This window comes from Danio rerio, chromosome 21, assembly GCF_049306965.1.
Source record: "Danio rerio strain Tuebingen ecotype United States chromosome 21, GRCz12tu, whole genome shotgun sequence".
Classification (NCBI taxonomy): domain Eukaryota; kingdom Metazoa; phylum Chordata; class Actinopteri; order Cypriniformes; family Danionidae; genus Danio; species Danio rerio.
The window spans coordinates 14696201-14722406 of record NC_133196.1 but is presented as its reverse complement, the minus strand read 5'-3'; the positions used below and the strand labels follow the sequence as shown (position 1 = coordinate 14722406).

Genomic DNA, 26206 nt, shown 5'->3' with positions numbered 1-26206 from the left:
TTAATCTTAAATAGAAAGTGCCCTTCCAAAATGATCAAAAGTGCCCCCGCGACACCCCCCCCCCCTCACGCCCTTCAGTAGGCGTGCGACAACACCGTTCGTGAGTACGCGCCCCCCACTTTACAGTACGCACGCGACAACACCGCTAATTAGAACGCGCGCGACAACACCGCACTTCAGAACGCGCGCGACAACACTGCACTTCAGAACGCGCGCGACAACACCGCTCTTCAGTACGCGCGCGAAAACACCTCTTTACCCCCCACCCCCACCCCCTTTTCTTCAAAAAATTTATCCTACACATGCCCTTTGGACAGTCTCTGCACAGGCCTGCCCCCCGTGACAAAAGAGATATTGGATGCGAAAAACTGCTGGAAGAGTGTAGTTTTAATGGAATGTTTGAAACCGCACTGCGAATGAGACAGAAAAAAAACTCTGCATTTCTCGATAACTTAGATGCACTCACAAGGTAGCGTCAGCAAGCCGTGTCCTAGACTATGCTGTCACAAAATGTGGCAAAAATCCGGTAATAATTTGATTATGGTAATACACGTTTACATTCCAAGAGCAGCATTTACAGCAGATCTTTTAGTCCATAATATCATAGTGATATTAACATACTGTAAACGTAGTAACTAAATCATTTTGACTAAGGTATGTTTTTAAAAACAGAAAGAGTACTGCTGACGATACAAGCTAACTTTGCTTCTGAATAAACATAAACAAAGAACACTGATCACACATTTACCAAATCTGTCGAGACAGGATAATCAACACGAACTGGAACCGCGTCTTTTTTTTTTAAGTAGACCAGCAGTAAATCCGAATTTCACTATTTACTGATTTGAAATGCTCTCAGAACACTGTAATCCACACTTGAGTCCAGTTGCGCTCTCATGGCAAGGAATTGAAAACAAAACCTTGGTTGCAGCACATTTATAAACGCAACACTGACGACCCATGTCTCCAAACAATTCTTCTTCCGCTTGTTTTAATTACGGTTGGCAACACAACTTGGCATCTCTCTGAACACTGTAATAACTAAAAACAGTCTTTGAAGCTATCATGCATGTAAATGAAGTTGCACCCCATTCACAATAGAGCAAGCTGATTGGTTAGAACCATGTCTATCTCTTGAGTTAATGTTAAAAGCTCAAAGACGTCACATTGTAACCGCCTGTACAGACATCCAGTCTCCACGCTGGGATTTACAACAGGATCGCATGACCCTGAGGTAGCTTCTAAATTACTTTTCAAACCGGAATTTGCTCGAAATAACGCAAAAGCAACCAATTTTCACTTTTTGGTGATATATATGTGTCCTAATAGTGTTTATAGCAGCGTGGGACATATATATGACATCTCAAAAAATGTGTGACCCTTTAAGAAGTAACAACATACAAAAACACTGACCAAAAAATGTATTCACGCAATAGCATAACTAATTATATGAGATTAATGCTTTAAATATTACACTCATATTTATCATATGCATAAATATTGCACACACATTTAGATATATGAAAAGTTCAGGGGGGTTTGGGGGTGCTATTATATTTAGTAATAGGCAGCAACTACTAATAACTCAAATCATTGAATCCTTAATACAACCAAATCTTTCATAGTGGCTCATTCATTCACGAATGAACCCTGACTCACCCGAATCAATCACAAACACTGATTAATTTAGAAATGAAACAATACAGTGTGTTGCCTGCGGATGTACAACAGCAATGACGTGCAACTTCCCATTGTTAAATGAACTGGAACTGGACATGCCTTCGTCAGAAAACCCTCAGTCCCAAAAGACGTCAATATCTGATGGTAATCAATCTGTTCTGAATTACAGTATCGATATTTGATGACAACATACTACACCATCAAAACACTGATGCTCTGCTTTTCTTGAATACAGCAAAACCAAACAATCACTTCAAAATGTCCAGAAGAGGTCAACTGATAATGCCAGATAAGACCCTTTTTTTTTAACATCAGATCAGACTTTAATTACTGGTCTGTCCCTGATGTTAGCCGTTTGTGTCTATGACAAAGAGACAGTCCAGGTGAGTACAGAGCGGCCAAGCATGTCCGACACATTTGTCAGCCCAGGTGTCTGATGGTGAGATGATGAAAGTGTGTAGAAAGTCAAAGGGATTGATGTGTCATTCTCCAGCGCAAGCCTCGAGCAGCTCCATTTACACCACTTTTTTTCGCTTTAACACAACGTTTTAAAATTGAAAACAATCCTCATCCATTAAATTCCCGCTTTGTTTCAGAAAAGATCTCCATCCACACTATACAACCAAAAACATTGAAAGAAATACCACATTGTAGCCTTAGCAAAATAGCGTTAATGATTTGTTTCGTTATATAAACTATTCAATTGCATTGAGAGGAAAAAGGTTATGTTTAAGTCAAGCAAATGCCTCAAATATACCTTATAATAATTAACATTGCAAACACTAGTTTTTTTTTTTTTTTTTTGCTATTGTTGTTTTTTGTTTCCAGTATTTTTATTGGTATAGGCCTTAGTCTTTGGGCTAATTTGGGTACATTTAAGTTCATGAGGAATGTAGATTTATATGCATTTTCCCTTGACTTGAAATAAAAGAAATTGAAATCCTTTCAGATTTTTAGAACAGAACCAGAAAACAATCTGAAGTAACTATTAGGGATGTAACAATTCACCTGACTCATGATTCAATACGACTCACAATTAAGTCTCGATTTTTTAACAAAATTATTAAAAACAAATTTAAGTTGAAGAGTCTTTCCATTTTTTTCTTAAATGCTGCACATTTATTTGCTAAATATATTTTCTGCCCTAACTAAAAAAAAAAACAATACAAACAAAATAAGACTAAAACTGTGACTGTGCTGCAATTTTACACTTTTAAAAAGAAATATCAGCATATCTACGTTTTCTGGAATAAGCTGAGGTCATTGCACATTAACAATGTCCCCTGCTGATGAAAAAACTCATTTACTGGGGATTGAGATGGCTGATAAAGTTGCATCAGAGCTGCAGCAATGATTTGTCCATTTGTCATCCTCTGAGAAAATGGTTGATGGTCACCTAGTTACAAGAAACGCTAGCGGAGCGCAAGCACAAAGTCCATTGTAAATGGTCAAGAAATCCATGCGCTCGCGCTTGTCACTTTAGCTCAGAATAACAACACACGCGAAAATGAGTGCGGTGGCTAGCAGCGAGGAGGTTGTAAATAAAAAAATGATGTAAGGATGTCGCCAGAGTGGCTTTTTGGTTTCTTTTCCTGTGTATCCCAGCCACTAGCTCCCCATCTGAAAGACTGTTTAGCATATTAGGGGGTAATATAATCATTTAACAATTTGTAATGTTGCAGTATGTATTTGAATAATGATGGCTGGTTCCTTTACTTGAAAGCTCAGATTTGATTGTCATAATTTGTGTTGTTGACAGAGTTTGAGGTTTACTGTATTGTAATTATTAACACCTTAAAATTTGCTTTGATTGTTCAGTATTTACGCTTTACCATTGCACACACTTTGTAACACTTTCTTAATCAAGTTTGAGTCTCTTTAACACTTATCTTTGTTTCATTATAAAAATATTTTTGTTTTTGACTATTAAAACTCTTTGCCTTAGTATTGTTGGTAAATTAAAATAAAGTGGTTAAATAAATTAATTCTAATATTCCTAAATGGATCATTAAAAAAATATTTAATAATTATCGATACTGAATGATTTGAAACATAATATCAAGATTTATTTTTATTTTTTGCAATATCACCCAGCCCTAGTATTACTATTTTGATCCAACCGTCTTCGTGGTTTTCAAAAATCTCCATTTTACAGGTTAAAGACATCAAAGTAGTGTAGACAGCAGGTGTAATCGCAGCAGAATATATGCATTTTAAAACCAAAACACACTATTGTAAACCCATGTAGCAGGCTACCTTAAACAAGCATCTGAAAACACAGTCTCACATCTCCTCTTTTCAAGAACAGGAAATGCACAGAAGATGCAGGCAAGATGTGGCCTGACTGCAATGGCGGGCTGAGCTATTTTAATCCGAGAGCAGTTTCCACATTCTTCTGTGACCTACTTCGATCTTTGATGGATCGCAAACCAAGCGTCTCTGCTTCACGTGCTCAACCTTCTGAAACACAAGCAAACCTCATTTGTTATGGAGACTCACAACAAGCAAACAATCCCTGGACTCCCCAACACACGGCATCTGCATTAAAGGCTTTCCACACAGAGCAACATCAAATGCCTAAAAAGAGCCACCGTTTTCAATCCAGCCTTTACCCAAGATGACCTCCAGGAAGAATCCAATCTTAGCCTAGAAACAGAGATGCAGCCTTATATCAGATCACGCAATTTAACACACACGTTCGACTGCCTGGTTGTCTATATACGGTGATATGCAAAGGACATTCAAAGGGGAAAAAGGGTCCACAGAGGATTGACCGCATGGGACCATCTGGAGCACATCATTCTTCGAAACATAAAATGTAAATATAATCTACTATAAGGACAAGAAGCAGTGATAATCTACACACTGATCTTTGAAAATGATTGTAATTTTAATATTGACTGTAAAAATGTTATGGTTACTGAATGAAAATTATATATGTTTAAGGATTTTCAGGCATTAACCATGTTCTATTTCTATTGTGTGAACAGCTTTTAAGAAATCTGAAAAAAATAGACAATTCCTGACAGCCTAGATCAGGGGTGGCCAACCCTGTTCCTGGAGAGCCACCTTCCTGCAGATTTCAGTTGCTACCCATATCAAACACACCTGCCTGTAATTATCATGTGGTGTTCAGGTCCTAATTAATTGGTTCAGGTGTGTTTGAAATCGGTAGCAACTGAAATCTGCAGGAAGGTGGCTCTCCAGGAACAGGGTTGGCCACCCCTGGCCTAGGTGGTCCATGAAGCCTGCAGGCGGATCTTTATGTGAAGGACATTTTACCAGGAAAGTCAAATATATGTGACGTTTGCATAGTATTCATTAAAACGAAAACTCAGGTGAACGTACAAGCACTTTTCCTCATAAGCGTTTACGTTAAATGTACTAAAAACTAACTAAAAAACGTATCAAAACTAGCCTAGAGTGCCATCTGCTGGCAAAACTAAGCTCAGATTCAATTAGAAAAAGAATAAAACACATTTAAAAATTTTTAGGATTGGTTTATTGAACAATTATTTACTAAAACTCTGATAAAGTTGCAGTACAATTTACAACGTAAAACTATCTGCAATTTACAGTGGAAATCTGGGGCAAGATTTTAAAGGCGTAGTTCACTCAAAAACTGAAATCAAGAAAGGTACCAACAAACTTGGGTTGCACAATACGGGAATTCTGTACCAATCAATACTGAAATTTAAAAAAACTTCCATTTCCCGCATTTGAGTGTTCAACAGAAATGACTGTGATTGTTCGTGAAGGTCATCAGTTCACCGAACTCACCGCTGTTTACTGAGTGTAAACAAAGATACAGGGGCACTGGAGCATTTCAAAGTCACGTCGATCAGCTGGTTTGTCTATAAGCTGACATACAAGCGATACGCTGGTGAATCCGGCTCCAGTGTCCCTCTATCTGTGTTTAGACTCAGCGGTGAGTTCTGTGGACTGATGACCTTCACGGACAATCACAGTCATTTCTGTTGAGCACGTGAACACCATGACAAATCAGTGCTAATTAAGAACGTGCTCAAATGTTAGCAATGATGGAGGAAATGATGGTTTTTTTAATTCCAGTATTGACTGATACCGAGTTCCAGTATCATGCAAATCTTCAGTGGTTCAATCTGAATGTTATCAAGCTATTGGAATACTTTTGTGGTCGCATAAAACAAAAACAGCAACTTTATTCAACATTTTCTTCTCCTCAGTGTCAGTATATTGTGCACACTGAGCTCTATGCACTGATGAATACTCTGTGAAACTAACCACAGGTGCATCAGAGGTAATATGAGGTGCAGAAAAGCACAACACATGAACATGCACCCTATACTGACACTGAGAAGAGGAAACTGTTGAACAAAGTCATTATTTTTGTTTCATGTGAAAACAAAAGAATTTTCACAGTTTGTTAACATTCCTATTGAACCACTTAAGGGATAAGTTTTTTTTTTTGACGATTTTGCTTTTCAGGAACGTTTCTGTCTATGGAGGATGAGGGATCTCCAAGAATTCAGCGAAAATATCTTTATTTGTGTTCCGAAAACAAACGAAAGCCTTTGGGGTTTGAAAGGACATGAGAGTGAGTAATTAATTACAAAATCTTGATTTTTTTTTTGGGTGAACTAACACTTTAAGAAGCATTTTAAAAACAGAAATCTTTTAGCTCATACGGTGTGCTTCCAAATTAAAACTTGAATACAAAATTATATTTTATTTATTCTGTTTAAACTGTTTATTACTTCGTTATTTTACACTAGAACTATAGAGGCAGTCATTTTAACCGTTTATAATTTTTGCGATTTAATAAATTTGTTGAAATAAAACACAAACATCACTAATTCCTTGACTTTTACTAAATATTTGTATATTTCCTTATTTTATTAAAATTGCAAAACACACAAGTTATGATTGTTTCTACCTAGAACTAACACAGCAGTCAAAATGACTGCATTCATTTCAGTTGTCTGCTACTTTTCCGTTTGCTGCTAAATCAGATACGGTTGCGGCCAGAAGTTAATGAGAAATATTTATATTATTTATTAAATTTCCCAATAATTGTATTTTACTAATGTCTACCTCCACCCCAACCCTAAATCTAATCATCAGAATAATGTAAAAACAGTAGTTGTACAGAGTATTTTTTATGTTATTTATCAAATTACCCAATAAATTGTATTTTTTAACTTCTACCCCTTTCGTAACCATAAAAAAACCAACCATTACAGTACTGTTAAAATATAATTTTTTGTTATACAGTGTGACAGAAATGATGGTATATTGATGTGCGTATAAGCAGCTGTATACTATCCAAACTTTACCATTTCCCTGTGACTTTAAAGATGCGTGCCTCTGTTGCCTCCTAACAACCTAACATAACTTCATATGTGTCTTTCAAAACAGCATATTCAGTGACACGAAAAAGCCTTCTACCCCACTTTATGAGTTGCGGATATTTGTGGGTTGTCTAACGTAGCCTAACTATACATTTACATTCTCAGAAAGATCGTATTTTCAGGGTGATGACTTTATTAATTACAGACATTCAAAGTTAATTTTTTTATCCCAATAGAAGCTTTGAATGTAAATATGACACAGAGCTGCACAATTAATCATAAAAAGATTGCGATCTCGATTCAGCCCCCTAGACCAGGGGTGGCCAACCCTGTTCCTGGAGAGCCACCTTCCTGCAGATTTCAGTTGCTACCCATATCAAACACACCTGAACCAATTAATTAGGACCTGAACACCACATGATAATTACAGGCAGGTGTGTTTGATACGGGTAGCAACTGAAATCTGCAGGTAGGTGTCTCTCCAGGAACAGGGATGACCACCCCTGCCCTAGACAATCTTAATCCAGCATTTCTACGATTCTGTCAATCATTATCAAGTTCAGGAGAGAAGCAAAAGTGTCTTCACATTGTTTAACATACGTTGTGCAGCAACGTGGACACCTCTAAATGGTGTTGAAAGAGTCACATGCTGTATTTATAAGATATAATTCACCTCAAAAATGTAATTTCTGTCTTCATCTAATGTATTTGCGATTGCAAAATCACACGTGACGTGAGCTGACCATCAGCTGTTATCACAAAGAGGGTGTGCGCGCACGCTGAATGAAGTCTACTTTAGTGAACAGAACCTGCATATACTGTGAATACCAGGTGATAAAGTTGTAAATAACATTCAGTTTGTGGCACAGAGCCACACGGGAAGTGAACCGCTCTTAGCAGTGAAAATGAAACCGAAAGCACAAACAGTGTTGCCAGATGTAGCTGACTGACTCCAGCCCAAAAAGTATCCAAAAATGCAATGCAAATCAAACACATACACCGAAATGCAAAAATACCCACCCAGTCTTCAGTATTCACGAAAATCACATCCGTGACAGATGTTAAGCAGGAAATTACAGATTAACACAATAACACAATAATTCAACATCAGAATTATCATCAGCATTAATGACCAGGACAAATCTAAAGTATGTTCAAGTCCACCATTCCAAGTCTATACAAAATTTAGCATTTTAACCAACAGTACAGCTACACAAAGCCTATTGCTGTTTTTCCACATGTTTGAGAATAACAATAGCTCACTCATCCTAAACTTTATTATATTTCTACAGAATCATGAGAAAATCGTGATCTTTATTTTAGGCAAAAAAATCACGATTCTCATTTTAGCCAGAATCGTGCAGCTCTAATATGACTATATGACGTCTTATATGAGAACGGTCAGAACGACCGCAATGGTAATTCTAGTAGCAGGCCAAATCGAATTCTGGTAGTTTCAGAGTAAATTCCTTTCTCAACAGACACCTACTGCAAGTGCCAACAATCCTTCATTCATTCATTTTCCTTCTACTTAGTCCCTTATTTTATCAGGGGTCTCCACAGCAGAATGAACCACCAACTATTTTGTTATATGTTTTATCCAGCGGATGCCCTTCCAGCCGCAATCCCGTACTGAGAGACACATATACACTCTCACATTCACACACACTCATACACTACGGACAATTTACTTGATCCAATTCATCTATAGTGTAGTGCATGTCTTTGGACTGTGGGGCAAACAGGAGCACCCAGAGGAAACCCACGCCAACACGGGGAGAACATGCAAACTCCACACAGAAATGTCAACTGGCCCAGCCGGGACTCAAACCAGTGAGCTTCTTAACTAGCAACATGACTAGTGTAATAATTTCCTTAACAGACTATATCAAACTTGGAGCAGTTTTAAAATAAATGGTAAAGTCTGTGAATATTTCATGCCATCATGTTGGCTTTTAGTTGGATCTAAACACATTTCATAAACTAAAAAAAATAAATCTCGATCACTTTTGCACATGAGTCTTGAGAGATAAACAACTTCATCCAAATCATCTAAAACTAGATTTCAACTCAAACCGAACGGCTCATTCCACAGGGAGAAGCCCTCCAGAGACCGCCTTATGCCACTCTCTCCAAACAAGGCAAACTATTTTAGACACCCAGGCAACATGAAAACACAAGTCAGTGGATACTAAATATGATTTGTTAATAATAAAGCACAGCTGACATGTAATGTCTTCGCATGCATGTATATTTATCGCATCACATAACTGCTGTCAAAACCTAGTAAATAAGGGAACTAGAAAGCATTTTAGGACATGCAAACCCTTCAAAGTGCCTTTGATGGGCAAAAATACTGTCAGGCAGGCAGCTCAACAGATGTTGATACACAGCCAGTGATTTCACGGGTTTCACTTGTCAGCTGTCAAAGAGACAGGATGAAAATCAACTAAGGATGCTGAATTCTACACTAACTGGGTCACTCTACAAAGCAGGTGCCATTTTTGTCTCTTGTAAACATGTGGAAACATTCTGACTTTAACAATCAGATATATGTGTAGGATTGTTTTTATTTGATTTGGTTTAAATTCTTTTTTTTATTATTAGTAGTTTTTTGACTTGTTATTTTATTTAACTTCAGTTATTTATCATTGTATTATCATATATCTGTAATGTTAAGCACATACTGCTACATATTGTTTTGTTTGCTGATGTTTTCATGTGTACATGGGAGTTTGTTTTTGTAATATATTTTAAAATAATATAAATGAAACATTTTATTAGTTATTTCTTTACTATTATGTATTTATTTATTTATTTACTATTTTATTATTTACTGTTTTTAATTATTTTATCTGCTGTTAAATATGTACTGCTACATATTGTATTGTTTGATGTTATTATTCATGCGTTCTTGTTTTCTTTTATAATGTATTCTAAAAATGTATGAATAAAAAATTTTATTAGTCGTTTTCTTTACTATTTTATTTATCTTTAGTTATTTATTACTATATTTAAAATATTTTATCTGTCATGTTAAATATATATGTACTGCTACATATTGTTTTGTTTGTTGTTATTTTCATGCTTTCTTGTTTTTTTTTTGTAATGTATTGTGAAAATGTATGAATAAAACATTTTATTAGTCGTTTTCTTTACTACTACTATTTTATTTATTTAACTTTAGATATTATTGTATTATTATATACCTGTAATGTTAAATACTTGCAACTACATATTGTATTTATTGTTTTGTGTTATTTTCATGTGTTTCTGGAGTTCTTGTTTTCTTTTGTAATGTATTATAAAAATGTATGAATAAAACATTTTGTTAGTCATTTTTTTACTATTGCTAATTTATTTATTTAACTTTAGATATTATTGTATTATTATATACCTGCAATATTAAATATGTACTGCTACATATTGTAATGTTTGTTATTTTTATGTGTTCTTGTTTTCTTTTGTAATATATTGTAAAAATGTATAAATAAAACATTTTATTAGTCTTTTTCTTTACTATTACTATTTTATTTATTTAACTTTAGATTTTTAGTACTATTTTAAATACTCTGTCTGTCATATTAAATATGTACTGCTACATATAGTATTGCTTGTTATATTCGTGTGTTCTGGGAGTTCTTGTTTTCTTTTGTAATGTATTTATTTTGTAAAAGTTTATTAGTCTTTTTTTTTTACTATTCCTATTTTAGTTAACTTTAGTTTTTTATTACTATTTTGAAAATATTTTATCTGCCGTATTAAATATGTACTGCTTTGTATTGTTTGTTGTTATTTTCATGTGTTCTTGGAGTTCTTGTATTCTTTTGTAATGCATTTTAAAATGTAAAAAAAAAAAAAAAACATTTACTTTTATCATTTAAACACATTACAAATGTCAAGTAGCTTATTTTTTATTATTTGATTAAATATGTATAATATTTGGCTTGTTTCTAATCAGTCTGTCCACCCTCTTGCTATATATATTTAAAAAAAAGAAAGGAAAAAAGAAACGTACACAGTATATGGATAAAAATAAATTTTTTAGCTTGTAAAACAGCTATTATTCAATTCTCCTAATTTGCTTTTCTACGCAAAAATTAAGCTATGCAAGTAACAAAGCTACGTATTTAATTTTTTATACCAGAAAATCTTGAAGGCATGTGTAGAACAATTTGATTAACTCTAATTAAGCACAGCCACAAACCAAATATTTATTATTATTGTTTATGTTTTTTAGTAAGACCTATTTGTCAGCAAAAAGCTTTACTTAACCTAATGTTGAGATAATTAGTATGATCACCTTTTCTTTTATATATGTTATAGATTAATATACATTAAAAGACCACTTGAATATCCAGTTTCTCCCAATTTATGATGAATAGTTATGTGTTTGAGTAAAACATTGTTTTTGTTTTATTCTATAAACAACTGATGCCATTTCTTCCGAATTTCTAGCAAAAATGCTGCCATGGCATTTTATGTTTGCATAAAATAAATTAAAAGTGCCAAATAAAACTAAAATTCACATTTGACTCAAACCCACACCTATAAAAGCGGTAAATCCAGAAAAACAGTGAATTTGAGTGGTCTCTTCACTTTTTTATTTTATACATATGTGTAACTTGTGTAATAAAATATGCAGCAAGATGTGAAGTGAATTCTTGAACAAATTAATGACCTTATAATTTCAGCTTGAACTAAAAAACCGTCAACCCCGTTCTCATCAATCCATGTCCTCTCATACATCAAAAATTGATTTATTTCGCTTGGGATGGCACAAAGCCATTCATTAACTACTAAATCACATCAACTGTCTGACCGAATGCCTTCAAATTCTACAAAATGCTACTTCATATCAAACTGGAAAATGTGCCTCAATCATAGAACAAAACAACTTCACTTACTATGTGACCTTATTTCAATATTAGATACAGAGTATATGTAATAATCACTACTGGTTTACAAACAAACACAACTTCGGACATATTATCTGTAAAAGCTGCATGCACAATGACACTCGAATTGCTGATTTCATCTAAATCTCTCTACACATTTTTAATGTTTAATCCTACTCTAACCCAAACCGTCACAATACTGTAAAAATATGGATTATTGTTATGCAGTCAGTGTCAAATAAATGCTGCTATATTGATGTGCGTTTCGCACTTCCAGCCGGCCGTGGATCCTCAGATTTTTCCAATATCGAGAAGCCCTAATGTACATCACATGTGTGTACACGTTTACATTTTACATATAAATTCGCACTGATTTGTGACCCTGGATGACAAAAGAAAGTCTGATTTTGCACAGGTATTTTGGCAATAGCCAAATATTGGGTCAAAATTATGAATTTTCCTTTAATGAAGTTCGATGAAGATAAATTCCCTACTGTAAATATATCAAAACTCAGCGTATGATTGGTAATGATGTGCATTACAAAGCACTTAATTTAGACAGCTTTAAAGGAGATTTTCTCAGTATTTTGATTTTTTTGAATCCTCAGATTCCGGATTTTTTTTTTTTTTTTTTTTTTTTTAATGTCCTGTTGTTTCTCGGACAGATATTATCCTGTCCTAGCACACCATACATCAATGCAAAGCTGATTTATCCAGCTTTTAGATGATGTCTAAATCTCAATTTTAAAAACAAATACACTTATGACAGGTTTTCTGTTGCAGGATCACGTATAATAAATAAAATATCAAATATATACACTCTCTCTGAAATAAAGGAGAGCTGTCACTGGTTACCTTTTTAAAAGCTACACATTTGTACCTAAAGGGTCTCTATTAATACCTCAAGGTTACATAGTAAGTACAAAGTACAAAAGAGTTCCTCTTAAAATGTTTAGGTACAAATATAAGCTTTTGAGGTACCAATATAAACCCTTTAAGTACAAATGTGTATCTTTTAAAAAGGTACCAACCCAGTGACAGCTCTTGTGCCTTTTTTTCCAGAGTGTAGCAAGAAATTAAATCATTTTTTGAAACATCTGTCAATAATTCAGCCTTAAACGGAGTACTACATATCTTAACTTCCCAGTACACGTTTGAAAATAGAAATTGAGTAGAATTTACAAACAATATCATGCTGTGCTGACAGTTTATACAACCTACAAACTACAGCTGTCAACCATTAAACCTGTCCAGTTGTGTATCTCGAACAGATAGTATAATGCCCTAACAAACCATACATCTGATTTATTCAGCTTTTAGATGACGTCTAAATCTCAATTTAAAAACAAATACACTTATGACAGGTTTTCTGTTGCAGGGGCTCGTATAATAAATAAAATATCAAATATATAGCAAGAAGATTAATCTTTTTCAATACATGTGTCAACAATTCAGCCTTAAACGTTAGTCCTACTTACCTTAACTTCCCAATGCACATTTGAAAACAGAAATTAAGTGGAATTTACATACAATATCTTGCTTTCCTGAGATTACAACCTTGCAATTTCAACTACAACTGTCAACTATCAAACCCTGTCCAGTTGTATCTCAGATAGATATTATCATGTACTATAGCAAACCACACATCAATTCAATGAAGATTTATTCGGCTTTTAAAATGATGATGTCTAAACCTCAATTTTAAAAACAAATACACTTATGAGAGGTTTTCTGTTGCAGGATCACGTATAATAAATAAAGTATAAAATATACAGCAAGAAACTAAATAATTTTTGTTACATGTGTCAACAATTCAGCCTTAAACCTTACTGCTACTAACCTTACACAGTAACTTCACAGTAAATGTTTGAAAATAGAAATTAAGTGGAATTTACCTGCAATAATATGCTGTTCTGACAGTTTTACGACCTTGCTATTTCAACTACAGCTGTCAAACCCTGTTCAGTTGTGTCTCATATAGATATTGTCCTGCCCTAACAAACCATCAACGCAAAGCTGATTTATTCAGCTTTTAGATGATGTCTAAACCTCAATTTTAAAAACAAATACACTTATGACAAGTTTTCTTATGCAGGATCAAATATAATAAATAAAATATCAAATATAAAGCAAGAAATTATATATATATATATATATATATATATATATATATATATATATATATATATATATATATATATATATATATAATGTCAACAATTTAGCCCTTAACGTTGGTCCTACTTACAATAACTTTCCAATACACGTTTGAAAACAGAAATTGAGGGGAATTTACCTACAATATCATGCTGTCCTGACAGTTTATACGACCTTGCTATGTCAACTTTAACTAAACAGAGCCCTGTCCTGTCATACATCAAAAATTGATTCATTTCGCTTGGGATGGCACAATGCCATTCACTAATTAACTAAAACACATCAACTGTCCGACTGAATTCTTACAATAGTACAAAATATTTCTTTCAATCAGCAGACCAAACGCGCCACATTCGTACAATAACTCAACTTCTCACAGTACTGTATGCGATCTTCTGTCAATATTAGACGCGTATAAAGGCTTTGACGGCTCCTGATTTGCCATGTAACGCAATTTCACGCACATTACCAATAAAAGCTTCATGTACACACTGGCACTCGAATGGCTGATTGCATCAGGGAAATAATTTGAAGGCTTGTTGTTATTTTGCTAAAGCAGGCTAACGCATCTCTTACGAAACAGATGTTTGGGAAAATCCAGCCGCGGATTAATAACATCACTGTGTCCGCGTATGTTCACGCGTGTCACCGTGTAAAGGTTTAACGCGGGTGGTTAGTTGAATATTTTCTGCTTACCTCGGCCGTTTATGAGCTGCTGTTTTTGAAGGGTATGTTGTTAGCTCGCTGGCAGTAATGGTAGCGGTTTATGATATGGTATGATGTGCGGGCAGCGGGGGACGGAGGTGCTTCTGCTGGGAGTAAATGTGAGAGGAGTGGCGACATCTAACGGTCACAGGTGGAACTGCGTATAGTGATGGACAGGCAGAGATCAGCGGTCTTTCATTAATTGAACTTCATAGTGAGCTTTACTTGATTTTGAACACATGTGCTCGGTCTGAAATGTATTTATTTACACACTGAGGGAAGTCTTAAATGACACTTTTGGTTTTTACTGTTTCATGTAATTTCCTAAAAGTCAGTTTTACTCAGAAAACACGAGCTAACGTTACGTTTAACAAAAACTTGAATGGGGGGGGGGCGACTGAAAAACAGTGGCAAAGTGTGAAGATTTTAAATCATTTGGATTTTAAATACCAAATAGACTTTTAATATGTAATTAAATGGCTATTGATCTAAAATAACATATATCATTTGAGAAAACAGAACTATTGTTTTAATGTTATGGTTGAACATCTAGCCACAGCCATGTCACCCTGCAGCCCAAGACCGGTTACTCACTGAAGCTAAGCAGGGCTGAGCCTGGTCAGTACCTGAATGGGAGACCACTAGGGAACACTAGGTTGCTGTTGGAAGTGGTGTTAGTGAGGCCAGCAGGGGGCGCTCAACCTGTGGTCTGTGTGAGTCCTAATGCCCCAGTAAAAGTGAAGGGGACACTAAACTGTCAGTGGGCGCCGTCTTTCGGATGAGACGTTAAACCGAGGTCCTGACTCTCTGTGGTCATTAAAAATTCCAAGGCACTTCTCGTGAAAGAGCAGGGGTGTAACCCCGGTGTCCTGGCCAAAGTCCCTCTATCGGCCCTTACGATCATGGCCTCCCAATCATCCCCTCTCCACCGAATTGGCTCAATCACTGTCCCTCCACTCCACCAATAGCTGGTGTGTGGTGAGCGCACTGGCGCCGTTGTCCTGTGGCAGCCGTCGCATCATCCAAGTGGATGCTGCACACTGGTGGTGGTGTGGAGAGACCCCCCCTCATGATTGTGAAGCGCTTTGGGTGTATGGCCATACACAATAAATGCGCTATATAAATACACATTACATTACATTACATTACATCTGGAAGAAACGTCAAGACTGAGCTGTCTAATAAATAACAAACATGTCTAAAAACACAGCACTTTTTTAACCAATGTTTATTTAAAGTAAAATGCTCTAAAGGCCAGCACTTATATTTAGAATTTGAAAGATCACAAAAGTAGTTTCTAAAAAATGAAAACTGTAAAACCTAAATCCAAAGGAAAAGAAATCTAGATATATTCATTTTAAGTTATTATTATATTATAGTAACAAAACAAAATACTGAAAAAGGTAGTTGTGATTTCTCTTAACTTTAAGGCTTTCATCTAACCTACATAAAGCAGGTAATAATGCTGGGCCTGCTGTGTTTAACTGTTAATAAACCAAATTTGTAATTAGATAGACTGATTCATCTGAATTAAAGCGATTATTACATGAGAAATATGGAAAAACGCTGAAAGACAGTGGCAAAGTATGCAGATTTTAAATCATTTGGATTTTAAATACCAAATAGATCTTTAATATGCCATGAAATGACTATTGATCTAAAAATAACAGATATTATTTGAGAAAACAGAACCATTGTTTTAAAGTTATGATTGAACATCTGGAAGAAACGTCAAGATTGAGCTGTCTAATAAACAATAAACATGGCTAAAAACACTGCATTTTCCGACCATTATTTATTTGATGTAAAATGGTCTGAAGGTCAGCACTTACATTTAGAATTTGGAAGATAACAAAAGTAGTTTACCAAAAGGAAAACTGTAAAACCTAAATGCAAACCAAAAGAAATCTAGATATATTCATTCTAAGTTATTATTATATAGTAATTTAAAAAAAATAACAATAATAAATAAATTTTAAAAAAGTATAGCTGTGTATAAGTTGCAATTAGATAGACTCATTCATCTGAATTAATAAAAACAATTGATTACATGAGAAATGTAGGAAAACGCTGACAGTCGGAAAGTATGAAGATTTTAAATCATTTGGATTTTAAATACCAAATAGACTTTTAATATGTTATTAAATAACCTATATTGATCTAAAAAAACAGATATTATTTGAGAAAAGAAAACTATTGTTTTTATGTTATATTAGAAAATCTGAAAGCAACAAGATTGAGTTGTCAAAAAAATCAATAAACATATCTGTAAACATGGCATTTTTGGACTAATTGTTAAAAAGCTCTAAATACCAGCATTTATATTTTGAATTTGAAAGTTAACAAAAGTAGTCTACAAAAAAAGTACAACAGTAACACCTAAATCCAAACTAAAAGAAATCTAGATGTATTCATTTTATAATAACAAAAACATAAAATACTGAAAAAAGTATAGTTGTGATTTCCCTCAACTTTAATGCTGCCATCTCACCTGCATAAAGCAGATATTAATGCTGGGCCTGCTGTGTTCAACTGTTCATAAACCAAATGAGCTGCAATTAGATAGACTGATTCATCTGAATTATTAAAAGTCATTGATTACATGAGAAAAGTGAAACAAAATTTTATTGAAAAATCAGCAAAACGGCAAGTTCACCAAATTTACCAAAACAAAAAACAGAAAGCGCACAATTTCTCAAAAGAAGAAAAAAACTGTACAAAATGACTCCAATTGAAACAGGATTCCCATTATCGTCTTTTCTGGAAAATATTTCCCCTTCCTCCTGGTCCTCCTCGACCTCGGCCTCTTGCTGCGACTGTAACGGAAACATAAACAGTTCATAATTTCACCTTAAGCTTTTCCCATGAACAATGTTAACCCGCTCCGCTACAAACAGTGTTCAGTGACACCATCTCAAATATAAAACGTCAGTATAATCTACATGTAATCGAAAAGTTCTATAATACACAAATGCTATTAGAAACCATGCAAATTATTGATTTGGCTAAAGAGCACTTGACTAGGGCTGGGTGAGTTGGTCTAAAGTGTAATTCTCAATTACTTGAACATTTTAACTAGATCACGATTAATGAATGATTATTGTGTGTGTGTGCGTGTGTGTGTGTGTGTGTGTGCGTGTGTGTGTATGTGTGTGTGTATGTGTGTGTGTGTGTTTTGCCCTCATATTTCACTGACAAGCTTTGACAAATAAGTATGTTTAGATATTACAAGTGAGAGATTTTTGAATGAAGGTTGCATTGCTTGATTTTACAATAACTGAAGAACACACACTATCTATAATTATGTATTGATCATCAACACTGAAGATCTCAATTTAAAACACACATTACCTAAAACCAACAGTCAGTTTTCTGAAAATAAATAACTTGCACTTTTGAAAACAAAATAAATTATTTTCTGTGCTTTTCATATTAAAAGTATAAAACTAGCCATATCTCTTTTAAATAAAATAGCTCTTGTATATCCTGTAAATAATATTTTGAACAGCAATTGCATTTCTTGCATCTTTTGTAAACAAATATTTTAATGTAAACAATAGCTTAATGGAAAATATGCCGTCTCAAGGCATCTCTGGCGCAGCTTACAATCATTGCCAATGCAATGCAAAGTAAGGCTCAAAAATTACACAATATGACTGCAAACACTGTAATGAATTTAAAAAAAAAGGTAACTTTTTTTAAAATAACTAACCTTGAGCTTTGAGAATAGCAGCTTTTCCTCTACCGGCTCCTGCTCCTTGGTTTTTGTTTTTCATGCTCTTCAACATGGGGGCGTTTTTCAACATGTCAGGCAGAATGAGAAAGCGGATTTTGCTGCCACGGATGTAGACCTGCTCGAGCTGTGACACTCTGCCATCTCGATAGGTCACTGTAATGTTGGACATCTGATTCGCAGCACAACAGAAACGCAGTCAGTTGCATGACTCGAGACAACAGACATTAAAAGAATGCGATTTTAGTGGGATAAACTGTTCTTCAGTTCAGCAGTACCTGGCAGTTCATGTTATCCTCTGCTTCGATCAGTTTTCCCCTGTACACTTCACCTGTGTTTGTCTCACAGGTCACAATGTGACCCTCTGCTTCATGCAGGACTTTGATGGGTACGCCAATAGACATGTTTTGAACTGTGGGACAAAAAAAACAAAATTACCAAAAAAATATTATCTATACATCTATATATCTATCTATGTGTGTGTGTGTGTGTGTATATATATGTGTGTGTGTGTGTATGTGTGTGTGTGTGTGTGTGTGTGTGTGTGTATGTGTGTGTGTGTGTGTGTGTGTGTGTGTGTGTGTGGTGTATGTATGTATGTATGTGTATATATATATATATATATATATATATATATATATATATATATATATATATATATATATATATATATATATATAGACAACAGACACTGACCAATGGTTATAAAAGGGATAGTTCTTTCAAAGTGAAAATTTGCTGATAATTCAACCTCATCCCATCCACAATATTGACGACAACATGCACATCATTATGTCACCGGGAGACCTTAATGAAAAGGCTAAACATGTGCACAGGCTGGGGGTTTAAGGTAATACTGTACATAATGCTCAGTTTCTTCCACAGACTGATGCTGTAAATGCCCCCCAAACACAGTTGTTGTGTGTCCTATTTAATGCAAATGAGCTACTGCTTGTAAGAGGGTGGAGCATTTACAGCATGCGTCTCGTCTCGGGCACACAAACCCTTTCTTTGGGTTTATCCGATGACTGCTGCACTCATGTGACATTACAGTTCTTCATATTAAGGAGAGTTTGTTATTTGTTTGCATTTTTTACATTGTCAGGTCAAATTCCTGCTATACTATTTGTTGCCTGTGTACTAAACTTTTATTTAGCATCTTTACCCTCTTACTGCTCTAAATCTATCAAATAAAGTTTAGGATTTTTTCCATCTTACCAACCAAAACACACACGGAAATGCATTAAGATCAGTTCAGTGTATGTTTCTTTCAGATGAAACGGCTCAGACTTACATTTTAGTCAAACCTATTTTTGAGCAATGTTGCTCGGCAATATTGCAGAGTGATTCTGCTTAGCTACTTTCCTATTGATAATGGGTATCAAAATTGTATTTGGATCCTTCATTAGCTGTCCTGTGTCTTACTTGGTTTCTCAATGATAGCATCACTACAACATCTTCCAACAACCATGCTCAAAATTGTTCTGGTATCATCCCCTTAATGTCTTTGATATATATATATATATATATCAGTAAGCATGGGAGGAGCTCGTAACGTCACTGAATCTGAAGTAGACTGCTTCTGATTAATGAAGAATGTGTAAAAAGTGAGTGTATATTACCATTACAGCCTTTTTGCTTATACTGTCGAAATCAGAGTGTAGTTTTAACTCAAATATATAGTTATAACACATTTAACTTTAGCTTTTGACTGTATATGTTTTGTGAATATCAAAGGTTACCCTTTGACTTGGATTTTATTTATAAGAGCCAGGTTTAGTTTTATGAAACAAAAAATAACTCCCAAAGTCACCTCTTAAATAGAAAAAAATAATATGTCATATTTTTTGAGTAATTTAAAATAACCGACTCGTTAGAACGATTTATTATACCTTTTTTGCTTTTGATTCAATAAAATGAACCGACTCTTACGAATCATTCGTTTAAGAATCATGTTCTAAACATGTAACGTTAGCTGGAAAGAATCCACGCTAGAATATGAAACACCATAAAATCATTTGGCTACGGTACTTGTAAAAACTGACTTATAACGTTACTGAACTCAATAACAGGATGAAGCGATAGACATTAATGAATATCCAAGATTGATCTCTCAAACGAGTCGCGTGAATGCAAACAATGAATGACCGAAATATATGTTCCTCTACTAAATAATCGAAAAAGGACTGTATATTTTAGCACAGAACCACGCAAAATACCCCACGTAGTTATCAGGTTATAATCATAAAGCATTACAGTACCTTGAATCTGCAGATTCGTTGAAACACAGCAGCGGAACAACGTGAGCTTGTGCGACGTTTTCCCGCTCCCACAATGCACCTGAAAGCAAAAGCCCCGCCCTTTCCTGAAAACCAGTTGCATCCTGGGAGGTGAAGTCCGTATTAAAACTACGCAGCAAACATCTCAAGACTCGCACACAAGAGGGCAGCATCGAATTGTGCATTTTACTTAAAATAATTTAATTTAGTGTTTTAAATCTGAGTCAAATTAGTGTCACATTCATAATAAACAGTTAATCTAAGTAATTTGATTTAATTTTAAATATTCATATTGTAATTAGTTTGTTAAATCTATCTTTGAAATCCAATATATGAGAAGAACTGTAAATAAAATCGATAGAATGAACCTATTAAAACAGTTTTTTTTAAATATTGTATATTGTATTATATACAGCTATGATATAATATATAAGATGTTTATTTTACTTTTATTACAATTATTGAATTATTCACATTGTTAAAAACAATTGAATTTAATATAATGTCAATTTTATCTTTCAAATTAGTATAGCAATATTCATTCATTCATTCATTCATTCATTCATTCATTCATTCATTCACTTTCCTTCGGGTTAGTTCCTTTATTCATTAGGGGTCACCACAGCGGAATAAAACGCCAACTTATCGTACATATGTTTTACACAGGGGATGCCCTTTCAGCTGCAACCCAGTACTGGGAAACACCCAAACACACTCATCCACACTCAAACACTACGGCCAATTTAGTTTATTCAATTCACCTAGAGGAAACCCACACCAACACGTGGAGAACGTGCAAACTCCACACAGAAATGCCAACTGACCCAGCCAAAAATCATAATTTCATTATTTCATACATTAAAAATATATAAGTAATTACCATAATACACTGTAAAAAATTTGTTGCTGTTTTAAATTTTTAAGTTGAATCAATTTAATTTTAGTAATTTCAACTTACATCAATCAAACTGATTTAAAGGGGACTTTTTATGGCCCTTTTTACAAGATATAAAGTTTGTGAAATCTTTAAAAGTCTCTGATGTCGTTTTGGTTACTGTCGCTTTAAATTCAAATGATATTGTGTTCCCAGCCCTTTTTTAAAAAGGGGAGCCACAAATGCCTGTGTGTCAGCATAGTGGCAGATTCAAAAACAAGACTAATGTAATATGCTAATGAGGGACAGATTGTCACTACAAAGAGAGAATGTCAATCAAAGTTTTTCTGCAGACTAAAATTAATATATTTTTACCATTAGAAGGTGATTATATTTACAGACTGTTCCACACAACTGTTTAGACCTCTTATAAAGGGAATTTTTGCATAATAGGTCCCCATGAAGTTAAAATTGCTAACGTAAAAAAATTAACAAAAATGAACGCTGTTGTGATGTTTGGATCAAAAATATATATAAAATGGATCAAAAATATGCTGTTGAAGTCATAACTATTAGCCCCCCTTTGATTTTTTTTTCTTTTTTAAATATTTCCCAAATGATTTTTAACAGAGCAAAGAAATTTTCAAAGTATGTCTGATAATATTTTATCTTTTGGAGAAAGTCTTATTTTCTTTATTTCAGCTAGAATAAAAGCAGTTTTAAATTTTTTAAAAACAATTTTAAGGTCAAAATTATTAGCCACTTTAAGCTATATATATTTTTTGGATAGTCTACAAAACAAACCATCGTTATACAATAACTTGCCTAATTACCCTAACCTGCCAACATAATTAACCCAGTTAAGCCTTTAAATGTCACTTTAAGCTGTATAGAAGTGTCTTGAAAAATATCTAGTCAAATATTATTTACTGTCGTCATGGCAAAGATAAAATGATTCAGTTATTAGAAATGAGTTATGAAAACTATTATGTTTAGAAATGTGTTGAAAATATCTTCTCTCCGTTAAACAGAAAAAAAAAGCAGAGTAGCTAATAATTCTGGGGGGCTAATAATTATGACTTTAACTGTATATAATAAAAATATAATAAGTATAAGTATAATACACTGTAAAAAAGGCGCTGTCTTAAATTTTAAGTTGAATCAATTTAATTGTACAAGTCATTTAACTTTCATCAATCACAGCTACAAATGCCTGTGTGTCAGCATAGTGGCAAATTCAAAAACAAGACTAACGTCCTATGCTGATGAGAGAGAGAGATCGTCACTAATGGCTGACATTACAACAAAAAAATTCCAACATTGAATGAAATTTGGTGCAAAATCATAATTTCATACATTAAAAATAAAGATTTTTACAAAAAGAATTTAGTGTCTGTCTTTTTATCACTCCATAAATCTGAAAACAATGCAGAGAACAAAGAAACATGTTTTACAAAAAAAAAAATTGTAGAATAAAATGTTCATTCATTCATTTTCTTTTCGGCTTAGTCCCTTTATTATTCTGGGGTCGCCCAGCATCACAATATAACTGTCATAATTTCATTTCTGTCATTATTCTCAGTTATCATTTATTTGAACATATTTGAAATGAGGGATTTTATAGTTAGCCTTTAGTTTTATAAGGGGCGACATGGTGGCGTAGTAGCACTGTCGCCTCACAGCAAGAAGGTCACTGGTTTGAGTCTTGGCTGGGCCAATTGTCATTTCTGTGTGGAGTTTGCATGCTCTCCCTGTGTTGGTGTGGCTTTCCTTCGGGTGCTCTGGTTTCCCCCACAGTCCAAAGACATGCGCTATAAGTGAACTGAATAAACTAAATTGGCCATAGTGCTTGAGTGTGCATGTGAGAGTGTATGGGTGTTTCCCAGTACTGGATTGCAGCTGGAAGGACATTGGCTGTGTTAAACATATGCTGGATAAGTTGGCGGTTCATTCCGCTGTGTTGACCACTGATGAATAAAGGGACTAAGCCGAAGGAAAATGAATGAATGAATGAATATAGTTTTATGGTTATTATATATTATGACAGTCTGTCAATATATTTATATTCATGTTTAACATTTATACTTTTCATTGATAGTTTTTCCCCATATATTTATATAATTAATAAATGATATTTATATTTATGTTGAATGTGTAAAGATTATAATCAACAGTTTAAATACAATATCTTTTATTATTCGCCATCTACTTTTAAACATTTATTTGAACATTTGCAATGACAAAACAGTGGTATTTCTGCAAGTTGGTGATTACTTACTTATTAATTAATAATGTCCATAATAATAAAAAACATATAATTTAGCAACTATTTGTTAGTGTGACTCACTGTAAAAAATGCAGGGTTCCACACAATTGATTTGTGTTTGGCCAACATGAAGGAATTAGGCTATATTTTTAGTTTTAATGAATTTAAGTGGATTAAACATAAAAAATTAGGTTGTCCCAAAAAAACCTCAGGAATTGTGTTTTTTTTTTTCAGCTCAATTTAAATAAGTAGTTTGAACAAGCAGCAACCCTCACCTTTGAGTACTGCGATTCATATTTCAAACATTTCCTAAATGATTCTGAAACATATATATTTTTCATATGACAGTATATGCCGCATATAAAACAACAAAGGCCTAAAGAATTGTTAAACACTGCAAAAAAAAGCTTGGAGAAGTCATTTGTCTGCTTTTGGCATCTTCAAGATTCATTGCTCTCGTCTCAGGCATTCTGCAAGGCAGCAATTCAGCCTAAATGTGTTTGTCACCCTGCAGTTTGACAGACTGATTCTGGGTCTATTCTTAGTCTTTTCCTCTTTGTCTGTAAATAACTGTAGACTCTGTTATGTTCAGAACGGCCTGAGCCTAGCTGAAACAGGAAGTTAACCGGTGCGTCTGCTGATTCTGTTTATTAATTGAATGTTCCTGTTTTCCTGAAATGAAGGGAAGTTGTAAAAACAAATAATGGGCCGAAACTGTGTTTTATTATAACAGGCTACTATAAACTTCCCTTCCCTTGCCAATATATTCGCTTATCTATTTTATATCAGACGTTACATACTGTAGACAATATATATACATTTCCATAAGGCAGGAGATGTGAATAGTATTAAAAAGTTGACGTGTAGTTCATTGGTTGTCAGTTGCATGCAATACATTATTTAATTAAAATGTTGTAATTTGCATACATTGAAAAAACTGTTGCTGTCTTAATTTTTAAATTGAATCAAATTCAATTTAATTCAAATTCTAGACAAGCAAAACATATTGTCTTGTTTTAAGAAATAATGCCAAAATGACGTTAGTTTTTCCTTAAATCAAGCTAAATAATCTGCCAATGGGGTAAGCAAAATAGTCTTGTTTTTCGATTTGTTATAAGACTATTTTGCGTACCCCATTAACAGATGATTTCGCTTGATTTAAGGAAAAACACTTCATTTTGACATTATTTCTTAAAACAAGACAATATGTTTTGCTTGTCTAGAAAATGCTTCTTGATTAAAGAACTTTTAGATATTTGGACTAGAAACAAAACAAAAAAAATCTAAGTAAGGAAAGCCTTTTTTGCAGTGCTCTCTGTAAAAATCTTTATTTTTTAATGTATGAACTGATGATTTTGCGCCAATATCAATGTTCTGATTTTTTTAGTTCTAATGTCACCCATTACTATCACTATTGTCAGCCATAGTTGTATTATCACCCAGCGACGATCTCTCTCTCATTAGCATAGGACGTTAGTCTTGTTTTTAAATCTGCCACTATGCTGACACACAGGCATTTGTAGCTCCTCTTTTTAAAAAAGGGCTGGGAACACAATCTCATTTGAATGTAAAGTGACAGTCACAATGACACAATTAGAAGCAAAGCCTAAAAGGGGCCGTTTCAAAGAGTCCTACAACATTATTTGTGTAGTATTTTGAGCTGAAACTTCACATACACACTCTAGGGACATCCAAGACTTTTAAAGATTTTACATCTTGTACTCCCTTTAAATCAGTTTGATTGATGCAAGTTGAAATGACTAAAATAAATTGATTCAGCTTAAAAATTTTAGACAGCAACAATTTTTTAGTGTTTTTTTTAACTTATTACTACTTCTATATATTTTAATGTATGAAATAATGAAATGATGATTTTGCACCTGATTTTGTTCAATGTTAACATTTTTTAGCTGTATCTTCACTGTAAAATATGATCAAAACGACTCAACAGCGATTATTTTTGTTACTTTTTTTTAAGATAATAATTTTAAGTTGATGTTTTAAAGGGGACCTATTGTGCAAACACTTTCATAAGAGGTTTAAACACAGCTGTGTGGAACAGTCTGTAAATATAATCAGCTTATAATGTTAAAAATATTATATTATTTTTTATAATCCCACTTCATAAACAGTCTGCAGAAACACTTTGATTGACATTCTCCCTTTGTATGTCATCATGAGGGAAAGTCCCGCCTATTAGTGATGATCTCTCTCTGATTAGCATATTACATTAGTCTTGTTTTTGAATCTGCCACTATGCTGACACACAGGCATTTGTATCCCC

General features: G+C 34.1%; 2 protein-coding genes across 3 annotated transcripts in view; both read right to left on the bottom strand.

The window, feature by feature from the left end:
- Positions 1-14848, bottom strand: part of camkk2 (calcium/calmodulin-dependent protein kinase kinase 2) — a 74561-nt gene extending 59713 nt beyond the window's left edge. For both annotated transcript variants that reach the window (XM_073935072.1, XM_073935071.1), the window contains exon 1: positions 14762-14848. The gene's annotated coding sequence lies outside the window, so the exon portion shown is untranslated. The remainder of the gene's footprint in view (positions 1-14761) is intronic.
- A 2529-nt stretch (positions 14849-17377) lies between these two features.
- snrpd3l (small nuclear ribonucleoprotein D3 polypeptide, like) lies at positions 17378-20881 on the bottom strand. Its single transcript, NM_199760.1, is given in 4 exon segments — positions 17378-17586; positions 18483-18675; positions 18782-18915; positions 20765-20881. Coding segments are annotated over 3 exon segments (387 nt in total). The 5' UTR covers positions 18908-18915; positions 20765-20881; the 3' UTR covers positions 17378-17518.
- Between the last annotated feature and the right edge of the window lie 5325 nt (positions 20882-26206).